General features: G+C 42.2%; 1 protein-coding gene across 5 annotated transcripts in view; it reads left to right on the forward strand.

The window, feature by feature from the left end:
- The window catches only part of PPP2R2C (protein phosphatase 2 regulatory subunit Bgamma), a 267,643-nt gene that overhangs the window by 209,916 nt on the left and 36,901 nt on the right, over positions 1-20,826 (forward strand). For all 5 annotated transcript variants that reach the window (XM_054030914.1, XM_054030917.1, XM_054030916.1 and 2 more), the window contains one exon: positions 14,839-15,003. In XM_054030914.1, the coding sequence (XP_053886889.1) occupies positions 14,839-15,003 (165 nt within the window). The remainder of the gene's footprint in view (positions 1-14,838; positions 15,004-20,826) is intronic.

Genomic DNA, 20,826 nt, shown 5'->3' on the forward strand with positions numbered 1-20,826 from the left:
GTTAATTTATGAGGAAAGATTAGGGTCTCAATCCTGCTCATATTGAAGTTATTGGCAAAACTCAAATTAGTTCTGTAGGTTTAGGACTGGGCCCACATCCACCTGAGGCGGCATTTATACCATGCTCACCCTGCTTTGAGTGCCTTACCTGAAAACGTATGCCTAGATTGCCAACTCGTCAAGGCAGGGGCTGTCTTCTTGTTATGTGTGTGTATAGCACCTAGTGCAGTGGGACCCTTGTCCGTGATTGGGATCCCTAACTACTACTACAATAACAAAAATAAATAGTGACAACAACAAAGAGCCTGGGTAAATAATGACTACATAGGACCTGATCTAAGAAGATGTTGAGTACTATCATTTCCCATTGGAGTCAATGGGAATAGAGATCTCAGCACCTCCAGGAACTAAGGATTATCACAAACCTCACCACTTTCCACTCTAAGTGCAAGATACATTTCTTCAACCTTGCCTTCTGTCATATAGCAACAGATATATTACAAAACAAGACCTACCAAAACAAGACACTCCACTCCACACACTTCTCCCTCTGGGGAGATGATGGGAGCAGAAACGTGACAGGTATGCAGTCATATTGTTTAATGCACTGCTGTAAGGGGTTCAGATACCACGGTGATGAGCGCAGTATAAAAACCTACATAGAATAGCTCCTTTTAAGAGGTGCACAGCAACTTGCAAGGCCCAGCCCTATGGAACTATGATAATAGTTTACTAATATTCAAGGATTTTGCTCGAGAGTTTGGTTTGGTGATTTTTTTAAAACTATCCCTGTCAGAATCACCAGGTTCTCTACCTTCTCCATTACTTTAAACTCTAATCTGTCTAAAAAACTTGCTTCATGGCTACCATCCAGCCAAGTAGTGGATAGGAGAGACCTATATGGTAGAGCAGGGGATTGAGAAGTCCAGTGCAGAATTCTAGCACTGGGCCCCTGACTGAGACCATCCTCTGAGTAATTTAAAGCAAGTTTTGTATCAAAAGCAGGTGGCATGATGCTGCAGTACTGGATGGCCACTTATGGAGGATGTGGGATAGAGTTATAAAAATTCAACCTCTAGCTCTCTAAAAAATAAATTGGAAGGGTTGGGCCTGGCTGGGAATAATTATAACTGAGGCCTAACTAATTTTTGGCAAAGAACAGGGTTTGCCTTTGAATGAGTTAATGTAGGATGGTTTTATTATAGCTGTGGCCTTAGGATAAGAAGTGCACTGCAGATTTGTTTAATAAAAAAAATGGTTAATCAAAATACCTAATTTTCTTACTTATCACTCCTGTCCATGCACAATTAAGTAGTATGTGATTAAGTTATCCTTTTAATGGATTTCCTCTTTATCTATCATTCATTCATGTAGACTTTTCTGTAATGTAGTTGCTTCCAAATAGAAACACATACCATTCGTTAAGTTGTTGCGGTGATGAGACAAGTGCAAGCATTGGCATTAATATTCTCTTGGATTTTAGAACTGTGCAGTGAATTTGACAAAGGAGTATCTTTATGATTTTTAAAATGTATTTTTTAAGCACAGACAGTGGGGTTGGAGCAAAGAGCCCACTCCTGCAAACGCTTACTATTGGTCTTAATTTTGAGTAAAAAGAATAGTCCTGTTGATGCTGCCTAGTAATGTGCGCAGGATTGGGCCCTTTGTTTTATTTCCTGCCCTGAGAAACTGGCAGATCCTCAAGACTCATGTGGTTTGTGGGCCAGGCTTCCAGTTTCTTCCACAGGCCAGAGAGTAGATGAGCAAACCCCATACTCCTTCCCCACTTTCACCTGGTAAATATAGGAAACTCTGCGAAGAGCCTCAATTTGTTAGTCTCTAAGGTGCCACAAGTACTCCTGTTCTTCTTTTTAAGGAGTTTCCTGGCTCCTGTATGTGTTTTTCCATAGTGGCACGAGCTGGCCTTTAAGTCTTATCACCAATATGCTTTGATAACAGTTTAGTGGGAAAGGAAACTGACTGAATGTGGGACAGAAGAAAAAGAATAGAGTGAAATTAAAATGTCATCTTTTGCAGAATATTAACTTTAGCCTACCACAAAGAAGCACAGAGTACAACTTCTGTGCTTATAAGGTAAAGCCAATTGACTTCAGTGGGGCCAGGATTTCACCCAGTTTCTTGTATGTTTGTAGTACTTGTTCCAAATGGTGGTGTGTGTTCTATGTAATAGAGTTAACATTTTACAATAAGTACAAATAAGTCATTTGGTAAAGATTGCTTGGCGTGAATTATTTTCCAGTTTGTGTAGGGGCCATGTGGTTGGTTCACTCCATTTAGCATGAGTGAATGGCTACATTATACATGAGAATACTTCTTAATACTGGAATAGCACAGACTTCCTCATGTCCATTACCACTAGAATGAGCGAGCAGAAGTACCACCGAAAATCACGGTCCAGTGGTTTGTTCCACTGGAAATTACTTGTTTTATTTCTGTAGCTGATGAGTTTTCGCCAATAAGGTGTGCTTGGGTGAGGCTTCTACCTTTTATGTTTTGATTCTCCTCTGTATTCATTTCTCATTGCACTGATTTAAAAATGTAATAATCACTAATTTTGCAGGTGCAGGAGATGTGTCCACGTAGAAAAACATGTTTTGTTAATTTACTGTAAGTTAGACAAAAAAGCCATTTAGACGGTTCTAGGTACAATTATATGAAAAGATAATGTATAAATAATTCAATCAGCTTTGCCAGAGGGAGGAATTCTTAAATGAATCTAATTATTCTCATTCCCATGTGATTTTGGACTTGAAATTAACCTTGCAAAATGTAATCTTTTGCAGAGTATTAGCTTTAGCCAACCATAAAGAAGCACAAAGTATAACTTGCAGTGCTCATAAGTAAAAATCTATCTAATTTAAAGGATATATAGTGCAAAGGGGTAAAATGTCTGATGTAATCAAATTGTTCAATTTTCAGAGTAACAGCCGTGTTAGTCTGTATCCGCAAAAAGAAGAACAGGAGTACTTGTGGCACCTTAGAGACTAACAAATTTATTAGAGCATAAGCTTTCGTGGACTACAGCCCTATCTAAACTGCTATATGCCACAAGCAGCCACAACAGTAGTTCCCTTAACCCACCCAGCAATATTGTTAATCTTTCCAGCTATACTCTTAGCCCAGCAGAAGAGTCTGTCCTATCTCGGGGCCTCTCCTTTTGTCCCTCCAGACCCATGAATATGATACAGTTCTGCGGTGACCTAGAATCCTACTTTCGACGTCTCCGACTCAAAGAATATTTCCAACATACCTCTGAACAGCATACTAACCCACAGAATCCTCCCTACCAGCACTACAAGTCCATTCTATATGCATCCGAAGAAGTGGGCTGTAGTCCACGAAAGCTTATGCTCTAATAAATTTGTTAGTCTCTAAGGTGCCACAAGTACTCCTGTTCTTCAAATTGTTCAATATAGATTTGGTCAGCTGTGTATATAAATGGAGTGCCATTCAGCTTCATGTATGTGCATCCCTTTCTTTCAAAGAGACATTCAAAACTGAGGTCCTAGCTATCTTTCTTCACATTAAAGTTCCCATGGCACTTCTGGTCAGAGTAGACATTTCCCCCACTTTCCATGGCCAACAGTTCCTCTTCCTCTCCCAACCTCTTGTGCAGTGCTTGCTGCCACCCGCCAATCTATTCAGGTGCTTCACTTGTGGGCAGTTGCAATTGCTTTGGGATCCTTTTGGGATGAAAAGTGCTCTATAAATGTAGGGTGATTATCAGTAGGGTTGTTATTTGTAATGGAATGCTGCCATTCTTATACTGCATATAAACTGCAAGTCTTGCCCAGAATCAGTACTCTTCAAATAAATCCAACAACGCCCCCGCCCTCAGCTTTGGAGTACCAGAGAAAGCAAATGATCTTTGTGCTCCATAATTGTGTAGTTCTTAGATACTGTGATGGTAGATATTTTTAGAAATACCACCCACAGTGGTTAAGTGATTTAGGAGAATGAGCCTTATTGAGTTTCAGTGGGATGAATTCTCCAAAGCCATTTAAATGCTTTTGAGAAAAAAATCTCGCCTTACATAGATACCTAAAATAGACATCTATTGCCATTGCATTGTTCATTTTCGGGTGCTTTCTGCTGCAGCAGTGCCGTTACCTTCTGTATGAAAAAATCCTATATACAAAAGCCAAATCTAGAATAGGCTTTGTTTTACTAATTAAAAACAATCACCTATTTTATAGAATTATTTACGTTCGCATGTATGGGTCCATCACTGAGTTCTCTGAGCACTTAGAATATGAGGGAATAGTTTTACACTCCTACAACTTTGTTTCTAACTAGATTACACAAAACATGCATCAAAGTTCTGTGTGCAAAACATGTAAGCGAATTTGAGAAGGAAAGGCTCCTCCTTGCCAGCTCATGGACTAGGGGCCTGCATTCCTCTATGTCGGAAATATAGACCTGTACATCTGACTAGTGGTAGATCCACTGGAAATTCCTCTGCCTCATCTTAGACATCGGGAAAAGTTTCCTGACAATGAAATCTTACAGGTTGTAGAACAGTCCTGAGAGCCAAATTCTGCTTGTTTTACTCATCTGTTGATTTCAGCTGGAGTACTATACCTTTTCTGTTCTTTGTTATACTGTTATCCCCATTCCTTGAAAACCTTACAACTAGTTTGTACAGAGTGCTAGAAGACAGAGTACAGACTAAACCTGCCTAAGAGGAGCTGGACTAGATGCTTTAATAGGTCTTTTCCATTTCTAATTTATATGATCCTATGAGTGTTCAGTTATCCGAGGGCTAGGAAATGGAGAACAAAGCAACCCCAAGTGATTTTAGACAATCATAATTACACATGCAAATGCATCAAGTATATATGACCATGCAACCTGATGATTAAATACTGTATGTTGAAAAATGCAGTCAAACATTTAAACCCACAAGTACACTCTCACAGAACCAATTGTGTGCAGTTGTGGCCCAAGACACAGAGTTACACTGTTGTAAAGGAGATCAGAATCCGAGACCTGGACTCTTATGGAAAACGTTAATTGAAGATGAGTATTTAGAGGACCAGTATAATGAAGAAATTAACTGATGGCATTCTAATGCACTTAAACTATGTGGACTAGTGGACAGGTCAGTGGCCTGGAGACCTGAGTTCTAGTCTTGGTTCTGCCACTGGCCTGTTGGATGACTTTTAGCAAGTGTATTTGCATCTCTGTACCTCAGTTTTCCCCATTTGTAAAATGGGTATCATATCATGACCTTTTTGTAAAGTGCTTTGAGATAGAGAGATGAAAAGTGCTATATAAGAGCTAAATAGTATTATCATCGAGTGTCCCCAACTCTCAATTAAGTCCCTAACCCAGTGGTTAGGGTGCAAGCCTCAGACTTTGGAGATGTGCATTCAAGTCCTTTCTCTACCACAAACTTCCTGTGTGACCTTGGGTAAGTCCCTTAGTCTCTCTATGCCTCGGTTCACAATCTGTATAATGGGGATAATAGCACTTGCCTGCCTCACAGGCATGGTGTGAGGATAAATATATTAAAGGTTTTGAGGTGGTCAGATTCTACAATAATGGGGACCATATAAGTACCATCAATAGATAGCAGTTGGCAGGAAACACTTAGCACCTTACAGAATTAGGCCTTCTGAGATTTAAATTTCCAGCAAAGAGCCCAGGCAGTCTGAATTTGCACCAAAGTTCCCAAGTCTGATGTGACATCAAGAAAATCATTGTCCCAAAGATCATGGAATTAAAGAAGTGGATTGGACTGACCTTGTACCATTCAGTCATCTTAGAGCACTAGATCAATAACTAGAATTAGCAGATATTAGGTACAAGAAAGCTTGAAGGAGCATCAGTTATGCTGCAGTCAGTGTTGCTGTGGTTCAGAAGAGCTGACTGGTGCAGACGATGTAATTGGAACTCTAGGTTTAAAAATAATCCCATATGCTACATGCTTTTAGCAGAATGCTGGAAGAAAGCTGGGTACCGATAGAAAAGGACTGCCACTGTGGCTATTAGGAGTAGTTAAAATATAAATACTGGGTCATCTCTCTGCCTAAGGAAAGACAGTACAATCAGGTGAAAGGCCAGATACATTAACCTATTGATGATCCATTCCATAAAGCTATGACTCGAGAACAGGTTGAAAGATACAGATTCAGAAGAGAGGACTGTCTGATAGGACAATGAAAACACATAGTATTCCTTAAATAAGAAAGGAAGAAAGAAGGTGCTTATATACAATTCCATGTTGAAAAGTCTGATAATTCGTTTACTACTTTTTAAAAATATAAATTGACACTGTGTCAATGAACATAGTGAGGGCTGATTCTGGCTTCTGACTGTATATGGTGCTCCCCCAGTGCACAGACGCGGTAAAGAAACCACAACAGGCTGGAGGAGAATTCCCTCAGCACAGGAGTAGCATAGGACTGACATAACTGGTGTGGGGCATGCATGGTGGTATGGCTCTATCTCTGGAATCATAGCACAGAATCTTCCCCACTCTCTTCTTTTGATGAAAATATTGTGATCAAATGATTAATTAAGGAAACAACTCTCAGAAATACCAAAATGAAAACAGTACAAACTTTAGCAAGTCTACATTTGGTTTAAGATGAGATCACTTTTATGGAAAACTCACCATTCCAAACCCCCTGTTTATACGAAGTACATGTCCCTGTGCCACTTGGACAAATGGGGGTCCACTGCATTTTGCTCTGAGTGCCAAATCCTCCAGCCCTCACTCGTATTTGCTCTGGCAAAATCCCTGTTGAAGCCAGGGAAGATCTTGCCAGAGTTGGAGGATTCAGTCCTGTATATGGTATAGCTCAGGGGTGGGCAAACTTTTTGGCTCGAGGGCCACATCTGGGTGGGGAAATTGCATGCAGGGCCATGAATGTAGGCCTAGGGCAGGGGGTTGGGGTGTGGGAGGGAGTGCGGGGTGTAGGAAGGGGTGCAGTGTGCAGGAAGGGGCTCAGGGCAAGGGATTGGGGTGGAGAAGGGGTGCGGGGTGTACATGGGGCTCAGGGCAGGGGGTTGGGATGCAGGAGGGGCTTAGGGCAGGGGGTTGGGTGCAGGATGGGTGCAGCAGGGGGCTCAGGGCAGAGGGTTGGGGTGTGGGGTGCAGAAGGGGTTCAGGGTGTGTGCTCCGGCCCGGCACCGCTTACCTCCGGGGTGGCAGTGGCGCGCAGCAGGGCTAAGGCAGGCTCCCTGCCTGCCCTGGCCCCAAAGTAGCCGGCACCACGGCCCCCGGGGGAGCAGAGGACTCCGTGCACTGCCCTCGCCTGCGGGTACTTCCCCTGAAGCTCCCATTGGCCACGGTTCCCCATTCCCGATAATGGGAGCTGTGGGGGAAGGTACCCACAGATGAGGGCAGTGCACAGAGCCCTCTGTCCCTGCTCCCCCAGGAGTCACAGGGACGTGGTGCTAGCCACTTCTGGGAGTGGCGCGGGGCCCACGGCGCGGCAATCCCGCGGGCTGGATCCAAAGCCCTGATGGGCCGTATCCAGTCCACAGGCCATAGTTTGCCCACCCCGGTATAGCTTGATTTGTGCATTTTATTCAGTTACAAGTTTTCTGCCAAACCCAGTTCCTTGTAGGAATCCCTGGTGGTATCTGCTGGAGAAATAGCTAGTTTTTTTAATACATACTCTGTGGTTCAAAGGAGATAATCTATTTTCAGGAAACTGTGCAATGTTTCCATTATCATAAAAGGAAACATCCTGGAACTCTTTTCATTCAGCAGGAGCCCTGCTTATTTTCCACATTCTCATTATACATGTTTTGGCACAAGCATAAAGTGGACCCACTAATTTATATGCTAGCTGATCAAGTGAGGGAGTCTCATTAATGCAAATTTTGGATTGGGGGCAGGTCATCTTCATAACCTGCAATAAAAAGAAACTTTACTGAATACTTTCTCCCAGAAGGGGATGTTCCTGTTGGATGCAATGGCTGAAAGGCAGTGGAACAAATCTCCTGTCTTGTTGTCCTCATTTTAATATCATCTGCACAACAGCTGTTGGCACTAATCCTGTTAGTCCCAGTCCTGTACTATGAATAATGCCGAGACTCGCTTTAGAACCTATCCATTCCCACTGAAGTCAATGGCAAAACTTCCACTGACTTCACTCACATCAGCAAGAAGCCTTTTAGTAACCTGACCCTATTTGCCCACTCAAAGCTACATGGCTTTTATCACACTGCCCCTTGTGCTCTTTCCTCCTCCTTTTTGTTTTTTTTTCATTATGCTTCATAGAACTGGAAGGGACCCTGAAAGGTCATCGAGTCCAGCCCCCTGCCTTCACTAGCAGTACCAAGTACTGATTTTTTCCCTAGGTCCCTAAATAGTCCCCTCAAGGACTGAGCTCACAACCCTGGGTTTAGCAGGCCAATGCTCAAACCACTAAGCTATTCCTCACCCCAACTGAAGGTCCTATGGGTAGGGCCCATTTCTAACTGGGTAAAATGCTTTGCACAGGTCTAGCACTGTATAAGCAATGATATAAACAATAAACTGATTGTGGGACGCCTTCCCATATTTGACTGAAGTGCTATGAAGCTGCAGAGTCAACCGCCTGGCTGAACTAGTTCTGGAGGAGAGGTGTGGGAGCTGCCATGCTGTCAGACTCCCAGTAGGTGTAACTGTTAACGCAGGTCTGAAGGTTAAGTTACATCCAATTTGGGAGTCCAAGAGGTTATCCCCCTGGGCCTTCAGAGACCCAATCTTTCCTTCCCCCATCTTAAATGCTCCTTTTTTCTGCTCCCTATGGTGTTGCTGGTAGAGGGTCCATAGGGGTTGAGTACATCCAGCTTCGTGCAGCTGCCAGTGGAGTAGCTGTGTATTCCATCACATAGCCTACAAGGGGACTAAAAGTAATGAGCAAGTGACTTACTCCTGGAGACACTCAAGGCATCCCTGTAAGAGACTGAGCACTAACTTCACGGGCCTCAGTGTGCTCTCTCTGCTCTTGTAATAATACTCCCACTACTACTAACTCCTTCCAGCTCTGCAGATCCAGCTGTGAGAACTCACCCTCCACCATAGTCTGCAGGCATGGTAAATCTTTCATGTCCATTTTTCCCCGGAGAACTGCTAGAAAATCCATCAGCTCCCTAGTAGCCTCATCCCATATCACTGAGCCAGGCACTGGAGAAGCAGCCCTGTATGGAGCAAGATAGTGTTGAAATGAGTTAGGAGGGGCTGAGACACTTTATTTCCTTGGTGCAGCAGTAGCACATGGTGTCCGGAGCGTGCATAGCTTCCAAAGTGGGTGGCAATGAAGGCAATGTGAAGATTTGCTGATTCAGTCCTTCCCCTCTCCCATCGTTGGCCTCTGCCATAAATTAAAATTCATCTCCCTTATCAGGCCCCTGGGGAGACAGCAGCTGTGTAAATACCACTTGCCTTTTCCCCAGGGTGAATCTCCCTCACTTAAGCACAGCAACCCCAGCTTGTTCAGGGAAGTGTGAATTGCAGCCCTTTGAACTACCGAGGGTGAATCAGACTGTATGGCTTTTCCAGCTTTCTAAAGCATGTGTGCCTAGATTCTCTCCTGCATTGAGATCCACTTGGTGCAAGAGGAATGTGGGGATATCAGAGCATCAGACCCAGTGTAAGCACTTCTCTCATTTATACAAGCTAGCTCTCATTCTTAAGGGCCCATATGCCAGCTGTGAACTGTTGTGGCAGAGTTGTGCTCTACACAAGACATCCCTCCCTGCCTCCAGTACACCCTGTACACTGGTATTGGGGGGTGGCAGTTAATGTAGGAGCTGCTTCCATCAGCTTTGTGCCCTAAAAGAGTCCCCTCCAGCAGAGGAATTTTTCATTTGGCTGGCTACTACCAGCTTCCATCTTCTTTTGAGCAGCTCAGGTTGCACAAAGGGGGCTGGATCTAGAACAGAGTACCTGGCCCAATTGTTTTCTATTTCTCTGCTATAGAATACCAGGTAAAACCCAGCATAAGGGGGAAATGGAAAAATAAAAATGCAAAGTGTCTCATGGGTGATGCTTCTGTTCTGCTTGCCCATCTCTTGTCATACTAGTTTAAATACAGTGCCCACACATCACCTGTCAAGCCATACTGGATAGTTGTCAGATGGATGGCAAAAATTAAAAGATGAGAAAAATGTTCTTTTCTGTGACATAATCTGTTTCTGATACATTGGGTTATGTAGCTGTCAAAGTACTGGGCTGTTCCTACACATATTACAAACTTACTAGGGGTAAATCTCTTCACCAGTTTGTTTCTTTTGATTATTTTACTTTAGTATAGGGGTTATACACTTGTTTTATTTTTGCTTCAGTCTGATGGAATTATGGGTTTTGTTCATACATTTAATGTATGATCCACGAAAGGCAATGAAGTCTACTCTGTCTCAATGGAGATGGAGATCGCATCTAGAAATGGTTTGTGTTCCAAGTGTTTTATGTATTTCAGCTGGGGAAATGGAATATTTAATTTCATTATTCAGCGTGGGGCTATTCATTTTGTACAATGAAGGGAAATTCATCAATACCATCTTCAGCTTCCAGAAAAATGATACTTGGTCTGACTGTTTCGCACACTCTATTTATATTTTATATCTTTCTCATCACTCAGCAATTATTCATCTTCTCCACTAACAGGTGAAATTCTTGCATCGAGTTACCGTAATTCCTCTGATCTCCTGAAAGCAATTCAATCACCGAAAGCAATTGCTTTTACTAACAGATTTCTTCAGACAGATTTACCAAATGCAAATAACCAAATAAAGGATATTTCTGCCCGTTAGAATTTTAAGAACATTTAGGGATACTTCATAATAGGTGGTAAATCAGTGTTACCACATCTTGGTATTCATTGTACTAACATTATTGATGATGGATTCCTGGAGATGGATGCAAATGTGATACTGTAAGTAATTTCTTAGGAATGCCATTGAAATGCAACATTAATTCATGTCCTCTTGTTATGAAATGTCACCAGCTACTCCCATTCTTCACTGCCGTTTTTCTTTTTAAAACCAATTCAGTGTAATATATGATATGGTCAGTGTGAAGCCAGGCAAATTTATGATAATTTTATCTACACTTGCATATTGTTACTTTTAAATTTTAATTTCATTTTAATGCTTCTGAAATCTACAGGCTCAGGAAAGATCAAAGAGTAGTTGTAATTTCTGTGATGGGCCTGACCCTGCTCCCACTGAAATCAATTAAAGTTTTTCTGTCTACTTCAACAAGCACAGGGACTGGCTTAGTAACACAACATATGACTTTTCTAGCCATTAATAAAACAACATTTTCCTATTATCTCATTCTCCAGGAATGTTCAAATTATCTCTTATGCCAATTGATTCAAATTTTATGTTTTGGGAAGCATGACAGCTGGAAAGGAGGGTCTTATGTTTAAGGCACTGCGCTGGGTTTCAATAGATCTGTGTTCACTTCACAGCTCTGTCGTGGATTTTCGGTGTGACCTTGGGCAAGCAACTTATTCTCTCTGCCCCAGTTCCTTATCTGAAGGATAGAATAGTAATACTTTCCTCTTCTGCAGGGGTATTGTGAAAATAAATTCATTAGTATTTGGAAGGTTTGCAGACACTACAACGATGAGGATCATGTGAGAATATAGTCTTACTCAGATACTCTGCCGTACTATTACTCTTTCTTTTCACTGTATGTCTGTAATGGTGTTCATTCACCACAAGAGCACCTCCTCCTCCTGGGCAGGCATGGCATAGCAGTTCTTCCTGCATGGCACATGCATGGCTAGTGGTCATTCCATCACTACAGAAATTCACAGTGCTCCCTACTCACAACTCAGCCCTTGTCTAGGTCACTATATACCCCCCCCTTTCCTTTCTGGGGTATCAAAGACTTGCTGGACTAGCTGTTCAGATTGCACCTCAAACAGTCTAGCACCACTCCCCAGTGGCTGGTAGGGGAACCCAGGTCCTTCCTCTACACTGGATTCCAGTCCAGCGACCCCATAACCATCAGCTAAGGTCTACACAGTCCCCCTCCTTGCTGCTGTTTCTCTGAGCTTCTTCCTACCCTGTCTTTTCAGGCTTTCTTTCTCCACAACTCCTCTGGGGTTGACCCTTCTTCCAGAGTCAGGATCCCAGGACTTATTCTCCCTGCTGGGTTTCCTGCTCCCAGAAAGTGACTACAGACTTACTCCCTGCAGCCTCCTGATACTACAAACTTTTCTTCTTTATAATCCGTTACCAGCTGGGCATCATCAGCAATTAGTATTTATCAATGCCTGGGCCTCCCATCAGGTGCATCTGTGAAGGTTAATGGGGCCCTTCTGGGCCACCTTCACCCCTTCGGAGCTGGTGTGGGAATGAATGCTCTACTACAATACCTCCTCAATTACTGCTTTCTTAAAATCCTCTTCTTCTAGGAAATATTCCTTCCTCCTTTTCTTCACCAGAAATCTCTCTTCTCACTTCCCCTTTCCTGAGCTGTTGTTCCATATCTTCTCTTGTTTTTTATTTTTCTTGTCTTTCCCAGAGCATAAGATCACCAAAGCATGGGATCTATATGAATGGCTGTGACTGAGGAGTACCATGTAAGTTATGCATCACATCAATTTTTAATAATAGTGATTGATTGGCTGATGTGTATGTGGGATATTTAATTGGTGTGTTATATAGTTCAGATATGACCATATAAGACTCAGAGCTACAGTCCTTTTTTCACAGAAATTTACATTGATTTCAGTAATAAGGGACTGCACTGCTGGAACTTAAATTTGTAGTGAAGCTAATAGTATATTCTATGTTTATGATTTTTTCTTACCAAAATGGGACATTTGGGCAAATTTTCAGAGGTCCTTTACTCAGCACCTGAAATTGTCTACGTATTTTCACATCTATAATTTGACACACACAGCACTCTGATTTATGCTTTCTAAATGCATTTGCCCGTGCAGATAGATTAGTTAGGCATCTACACAATTTGTATTCACAACTGCAGGACCCAAACCTGCTCCTATTATAGGCAATGACAAAATTCCCATTGATTTCAATGGGAGCAAGATTGGACTCATTTTGAAAAATTCTATTTGGAAAAGGTGAGAAAATGAAAAACTGGAGGCACTAGTTTTTTTTATACCATTTTTGGAAATTTAGCCCTCAGTGCGATTTTCAAAAGCAGCATACAAGCGTGCACTCTTGTGCATGCACAAACCTTGATTTTTGCATTGAGACTGGTACATATTCACACTCATCAGTTTGCATACGTGCATCTGAGTTTGTATACAATTTGCATGTGAAAAAATGCACATACCTTTTTAAAAATCCTCTCTAAGTTGCATAATGATGTAAGGCAGTGATTCCCATAATTTTAGGGCAACCATACAAATTGTCCAGACTACAGGCTTGATTCTGATCTTATATACCAGGGTAAATCAAGATTAACTCATCAAACACAGTGGAGTTACACTGATGTAACTGCTGAGACCAGAATCTGGCTGAAAGTCTTTTAGCTATACTAGTTAGTGACCTTCTTGATATCCTTTACCAGTAAAAAGACTTTCTTGACACTTGCACTGATGGAGATAAGGGGTGGATGGGAAACCTGTTAGGTCTTCCAGTCTATCTAGCTTCTGTGATCTATTAATGTATGTCAATGTCAATTATAACCAATTATTCCCCCTCCTTACATAGCATTTGCATCTTTTAGGTCTGAAATATCCTGGTGGCTCACATTCATCTACCATTTTGTGATAGCCCATGACACTTCTGAATGTCTGTTTACGGTTCTAATTCTATTTGCTGTTTCAGCAAAGAGCCTCTATCATCCTACAACTTTCCATCTCCTTGGCCCGAGATTCTAAGAACATGCACTACAAACAATATAAAATCAACTTCTTTTAGTACCACCGTCCAACCTCTAGGTCAGGGGTTCTCGCAAGAAAAGCCTCTGGAGGCCGCATTTGAGAAACACTGCTCTAGGTTATCTAACCACCCAGTGTTGTATATAGCATAGAATTAGGTTGAGAGAAAAGGAGTGTATTGGAAGGAGGAATTCCAAGCACAGGGAGGGGCATGGGTAAAGGTATGAAGCTGGGAATGGGAGAAGCAGACCCAAGGGAGGTTCTAGGAGAGAGGATTAGAGGAGAGGAGGGAATGAGAGGGAAAGAAAGAGGAAATAAGAGCAGTGGAGCAGGCTGGGGCAAACTGTGAAGCACTGAAGCAGAGGACAAGGGCCTTGACATTGATACAGCAAAGGACAAGAAGCCAGTGAAGGAGAGGATGATAAGGTCGAAAGAGTGGGAGAGGAAAGTTATCTTAGCATTTTAAGTAGACTGGATGGAGGGAAAGTGAGATGTACAGAGGCTGCTATCTATACATCAGTGTTATCTGAGCTACAGCAGTAATTGCCACTGCAGTTATGGGGAAATACTGATGATTGTAATTTGCCAAGCAGTGCAGGGTATTTAGCTACTGATTCTCCTTTAGTTTAAATGAAAGATAGGTGATCAGATCCCCTGAACAGATCTGAAAACCTCAACTGCCATATCTCCATCACCAACACTTTACTGCAAATGTAGGCATATTAATGACACCCACAGTAAGGTATGTTAGATAATGGTCCTAGATTAATTTTGTTATGAAAATGTAATTGTCTCTGTGGTGCAACCATCAAATAAGAAAAGCTACTGCCAAACAGAATAATGCTGAATGTCTCTTCTCAAGCAAATGAGAATGCTTTATTCAAAACTAATTTATTTGTCTGTAAACATGTGGAAAATGTCCGTACAAACATGCGGCCTTCAAAGAGGTGGCAAGATTCATAACTTACTTGTAACCAATTTAATTTTCCTTAATAAAACCTCCATTCAGACATTGTAGATATAAAGCCAGCCAACATGGAGGACTTGACGGAAGTGATTACTGCATCCGAGTTTCATCCCCACCATTGCAATCTTTTTGTCTACAGCAGCAGCAAAGGATCCTTGAGACTCTGTGACATGAGGGCATCAGCCCTCTGTGACAAACATTCCAAACGTAAGTTCCTAAGCTATGTTTTGCTGCAAACACTTGTTAATGTTCATCATTTGTAGATAGTGCATCTCTGTGTATGTACTGGAGTGCAACATGTTACGAAATGTGCTAACTTGTCAGTTGCAGACATGCTAAAGAAAACAAAACAGTGACAAAAACTGAGCAAACCATTGAATCTATACAAGAGTTATTTAGGGACTTGATTGGAAGCACTTCTCTAACTCCTCCTCCTTGCAGTTCATACTACAAACACAGCTGAGTGAAAAGTCCACAACCCTCTATCAATAGACAGATGGTTCTGAACAATTTAGATAGTCTCTTTGTGAAGAGTCTATGAAAGTACTGTTTAGTATGGATGTGCATCTGCTATTTTAAAGTGCAGATTTGAGTTTTGGGGCAAGCATATTTTGTCCATCCAAACTATAAAAAAAAAATCAAGGGAAGAATTTTCAGGGTGCATGAATGTTAAGGTATCACTTGAAGTTTTGGCCCCAATTTTTTCAGATAAATGTAATTTCTAAGCATTATTTTTGCTCAACTAAACAAATGAAGTAACTAATAATATATAAGGCATATAATATAGGAAAGGAGGTTATTTCAAAATTGAACAATAAAAGGAATAAAACGTTGTGGTACTATAAAAAGTATTCTGTAGTTGGCCTAATGTGGATGTATATAGCTTGTGAAATTCATATCAAGAAGCTGTAGCTATTTCACCTGATGACCAAATGAGGAATGTGGAATCTGCAAATGGAAAAAGGGAGTTATCTTAAATTCATGATAGTACCAGAATATAAATTACCATGAAGCTGTCTTCTTTCATGAAGAGTCTATGAAGTGAGGTATGGAATACATTACAGTACGAAATAATCTGGCTATCAGCTCCTTAGAGTACAAATAGGAGAGCATAGACATATGGAATCCTTTGAAACCCAGCTGGAGAATGGATGAAGTGTGATAGGTGTAAAGATATCAAGGTGATATGATGGAGAGGGCATTTGCCATGGAGCAGCTTTTTAAATGGACCGAGGTTAATACATAATGAAAGAGAAAACTAAACCAGTAAATGGCACTCACATTACCTGGTTCTGATGTGTTTTCTTGCATGGGGCGAGGGTAAAATATTGAACCTAAAGATAAATGGTTAAATTATAGCTCTGACTGCCAGTGGGAAAACCTGTGGAGAAGCTTAGCAGCTCTAGTGCCCACGTAGTGGTAAAAGGGAGACATAATGGGACATTCAGGGAGCAGCACTTACTATACTTGTACAAAAAGTGTACTATGTGCTTTCTCCCACTGCTTCCCACCTGATACGAGTTGATACACTGGGAGGATGGGGCCTGGCTACATCTCTAATCTGCCCTATGCAGTTCTGTCAGTTCTAGTGCTTTTGCAGGTCTTTTGTTCAGAGAGCGTACGCAGACAAACCATGATGACCCCCCGCCCCAGCAGGGGTGAACTGGGGAAAAGGAGTTCCCTGCATCACTTTCCCCATTGGACCTGTCTGGAGTCAGCATTGATATTGGCCATAACGTGCACATAAAGAAGCAGGCGAACAGTGGACTATGAGTACCATACATAGGGAGTTAAGAATGAAACAGGTGCAAAAAAATTTTTAATGGTACAAGACTTGCCACACCTCAAATATTTATCTAACTAGGACTCTGAATTTTGCTGGAGCTACTAAAAAGTAGAAGCTAAAGAAGATCTTTAATTTTTGTTTATAATTAAGTCAGCGTTAACGGGTGTGTAACAGCATGGCACCCACCTCTTGTGAGCGCTCCCTTCTGGTCAGGTGTGTCTGCACTTCTCTGAGTTTATGGTGACCCCCTTCTGGCAGTTTCTCTAGCAGTTTCTAGTGACTCAGCCCTCTGGCCAAGTCACTCACAGTCTGTACAGAACACACGTCAAACAGATCCCTTCTTGGGTATTAGTCCAATGTCTAAGCACTCCTGGCCCTGGTAAGGGACCATGCCCCCAGGGTTTCCTCCCTAGAGATTCTTTGCCCACTCTAGTCTGTTCTGGCCCCAGCTCTCCGACTGGGCCTCTTAACAGTTCAGATCACCTTCTGGGGGTTTATCGCTGTCTAATTGTAAGCCACTTCCCCAGTGGCCTATGGGGACCCAGGCCAGCACACTACTCCAGGTTCTAGTACAGGGATCACCATGTCTCTAACAAAACTGCTTTCAGTTTCCTGGGCCACTTCCCTGCAGCCCCAGCATTCACCAGTGCTCTTCTATATTCAGCCAGGAGCTCTTTCTCTCTCTCCCAGTCCCTGCCAGCACTGAGCTGTCCATGGTGCTACAGTTCCCTTTAGCCAGCCAGGAGCACCATCTGAACTCCTCTGACACAAGCAAGGAACTGATGCTGGTCTGCACTGTAGCTCCTTTTAAACTAGCCTGCAACCCTCTAATTGGCTAGCCCCTTGTAGCCTCCTGATTGGCTGCCGATTTCTCTAGGCTGCTTGAAGGACTTAGCTCCACTGCTCCTTTCAGGACCCTGAGGCCTCCTGCAGGGGGCTTCTGGGCCCTAGTCATAGAGTGCATAAAAATGAAATCCAGTCTGCACTTCATACAGTGCATGAACTGAAATAATTACTAGTGTAAAAAGGGAACATGTGCTATGTGGGATCACACCAGCCTGTGAATTTTTTTCCTTCCTGCTTTTCACAAAATACTTGAATACATATAGAGCTATTATATTTATCTAGACCCAAGTTCCCATTTGATTCTCTTCGTGTTTCAGTAGCAATTGCCATGTGTATGTGATTAAAACTATAGATGAAATCATTTTCGTCCTTTGTCCAAATATAAAAAATTCCACTCACATCAGTGTTCAGATAGGCCCAGTACTGATGTAGGGCCTGATCACTGTCCCATGGAAGTCAATTTCAGAATCCCCATTGGCTTGACTAGGAAGAAAACTGGGCCCATTATTGTATTATTCCATTCCTTCATATTAGTGGAGATGCCTAGTATCTTCATGGTTTTCTGGCTATTGAGATACATAGAGCACAAAATTCAATGTAAATGAGAATGCTGCGGCAGAAATGTGTATTGTGACTAGGCCAGGGGAAAAGTGGCCCAAAACATCATGTGGAGGAGGAGCAGAATGGGGAGCTCCTCCTCCTAATAATCTAACAGCTGCTGAGTTGCTCTGTGCTTGTTACTGCAAGTTGGCACCGGCACATTTTCTTGAGCTCACAACCTGTTTTCTCACAGTCTGCTGAGATCTGAGCTAGTGTCATGTGGCCAGTTCCAATGAGAAGCTGAGAACCTGATGAACACCTGTTAACTATCATGGAGCCAAATCCTGGGATTGAGCCTTTCTCAGGCACTCTAAGCTTCATAAAATCAGGCCTTCAATGTCTACTTGACATTGTTGAAGTCAATGGGAGGTTTACAGAGTAACTGGAAATCTTTCTTGTGTAAAGGAAACACAAAAAGCATATGTACCACTCAGCTCCCACTGAAGTCTTTTGAGGCAGACAGGTCTTATTAATAGGCAATAAGCATTTGAGGGCGTAAATGCACAGTAAGTGGTGCATAGGTCTCTGCACAGGGGTGAATTTCTTTAGAAGTAGACACTGAGTAAAACCGTCATGATTGAGCCCATCAGATGCAAGGAAAAAAAACATGTTCTTAGCATTGGTTAGGATTGTTTATTCCTAGAAAATAACCTTCCACAATAATTTTTGGTGGTATTTTGCCTTTGTTGGCTGTATGCCTTTGTACTTTGAGAGGAAATCAGATGTCATGAGGAAAGAAGAGAGCGTGACAGAATTTGGGTCTTAGTTTTGAGTTTTTCTGTCCTGCTTACATTGTTTTCTTCCATAATACTTTCATTTCTTCCTATTAATAGGGCCTGTCTGCCCCTGTAACACAGTGCCAAATGCCAATCAGAACCTATTAAAACAATAATACAGGAACCCTGAATGAAAAGAAGGCATTTTATGCCAGAAGGGAAAGCAAGGTCTAATGGTCATTGATTAAACCCTATTTTCCAGATCTGTGAGTTAGAAAATAGCCCTTTAATGTAGCATTGCTGCACTAAACTTGAGTCAAGCTCATTAAGAAACTGAGTGTGGAGCATGTACAACAGAAAAATTGATAAGGTTAATGATAGAACTTTCAAAGCATTACAAGGAAGAGTACTGAGGACTGCCGATTGGATTCGTTTGATTATAGCTCACCCTGACATGCAACTCTAGTTCCATAAACTCTGCAGCAGTCTAAAGCATTCATCTTAAAATAAATCAGCCAGGCTTTCAGATGTTAGCAGGACAGTCTCTTTGATATCTGCACCATGAATTTTATACCACTATACACCCGTTTTACAAATGATTTCTGTGTATTCCCAATACCCTCCCCAGGCCAACTCAGCTTGCCCTTATGCAACCTTTCCCCATAAGTTACTCCACTCCCGTATTTAGAACAGTTTCTTTGACCTAGGGCATGATGCAACCTCACTCTCCTACTTCAAATCTCCCCTCAAAATTCACTTCTTCTAGTCAGTTTTCAGTCACTGACCTTCTCCAGAGCCCCTTTTCCAGACACTGTCCCCAGAATAAAATATATTACAGTATTATCAGAAATAAACAAAATCCAATGAGTAGCTTTTATAAGATCGTATGAGTAATAAGCCTATCTCATGAACTATTACTGTTTTACATTCCTTTCCCTTATGCTTCCGTCCCCACCTTTTAATTTTAATCCTTTTCTGTGTTGTCTAATGTAGATTTCAAGCTTTTTGAGGCAGGAACCTTCATTTGTAGGTATCTATGCACCATGCACATATATAGTACTGTATAAATATATACTTAGTATGGGTTACACTAAGTACATTAACACAGTATGGTAAAAAATCTTGAAGGCTGCTACATTGCTAGACAGAGAGGTCAAAGTCCTTAGTATATTCATAGACTAGAAACCAGCATGGGCAGTAGCAACACTGGAAAATTTCCCCCAACAATGTGTCACAACCCTAACCTGAAGGATGCAAATCTTGGGACAAGAGGGTTTCATGCCCATTCATATAGTGTTGCCCCTGCCAGGACTACTAATAGGCTGCCAATTAGCGCAGTTAGTTGTGATGTAGACAACTGTGTCCTAGGCACTGGTCTGAGACCACCAGATCTATTTACATAGCTCATTGAAAGATCATCAAATACTAACGTTCTGGGGCAGCTCTGTTTTTTGCCGCCCCAAGCACGGCAGACAGGCAGTCACGTGGATTTGGCGGCGTTTCTGCGGGTGATCTGCCGGTCCTGAATTGCTGCCGAAGCTGCGGGACCAGTGGACCTCCCGCAAGCATGCCACCCTCACGGCGACTGGCACGCCGTCCCCCGCGGCTTGCCCTCCCAGGCACGTGCTTGCTGCGCTGGTGCCTGGAGCGGCCCCTGCTAACATTTGATAAACAACTTTGAAATGTTCATTAAAGTGTGTCCGTATTGGAGCCATGTCAATGTTCACCTACTTTTGCTAATGGACCACATGCATCTGGCTCTGATCATCCTTCTCTTTATACATGACCTACTTCTGTAGGCCTACATTTTCAGTCTAAAGCTTTAGTTTAGAAGCAAGTGCAATATCAATACTCAAGCTATTTTAATTAAGAGTCTGAGTTCAATACATATTTCTAAATTTATAGCTGTTTTACTTCGGGTTGGGCAGGACCACTGCTCCTTTAACAGGTGTTTGAAGGTTAGAATGAAGAATTGGGCAGACAGCTAGAGGCAAAAGATAGGGAAAAAATATGCCACTGTGAATAAATAATGAGAGTCACTGGAGACTTGGCACAGTTTATGCACTTTTGAAAATTCAGCCC

This window comes from Malaclemys terrapin, chromosome 5 (assembly GCF_027887155.1).
Source record: "Malaclemys terrapin pileata isolate rMalTer1 chromosome 5, rMalTer1.hap1, whole genome shotgun sequence".
NCBI classification, from domain to species: domain Eukaryota; kingdom Metazoa; phylum Chordata; order Testudines; family Emydidae; genus Malaclemys; species Malaclemys terrapin.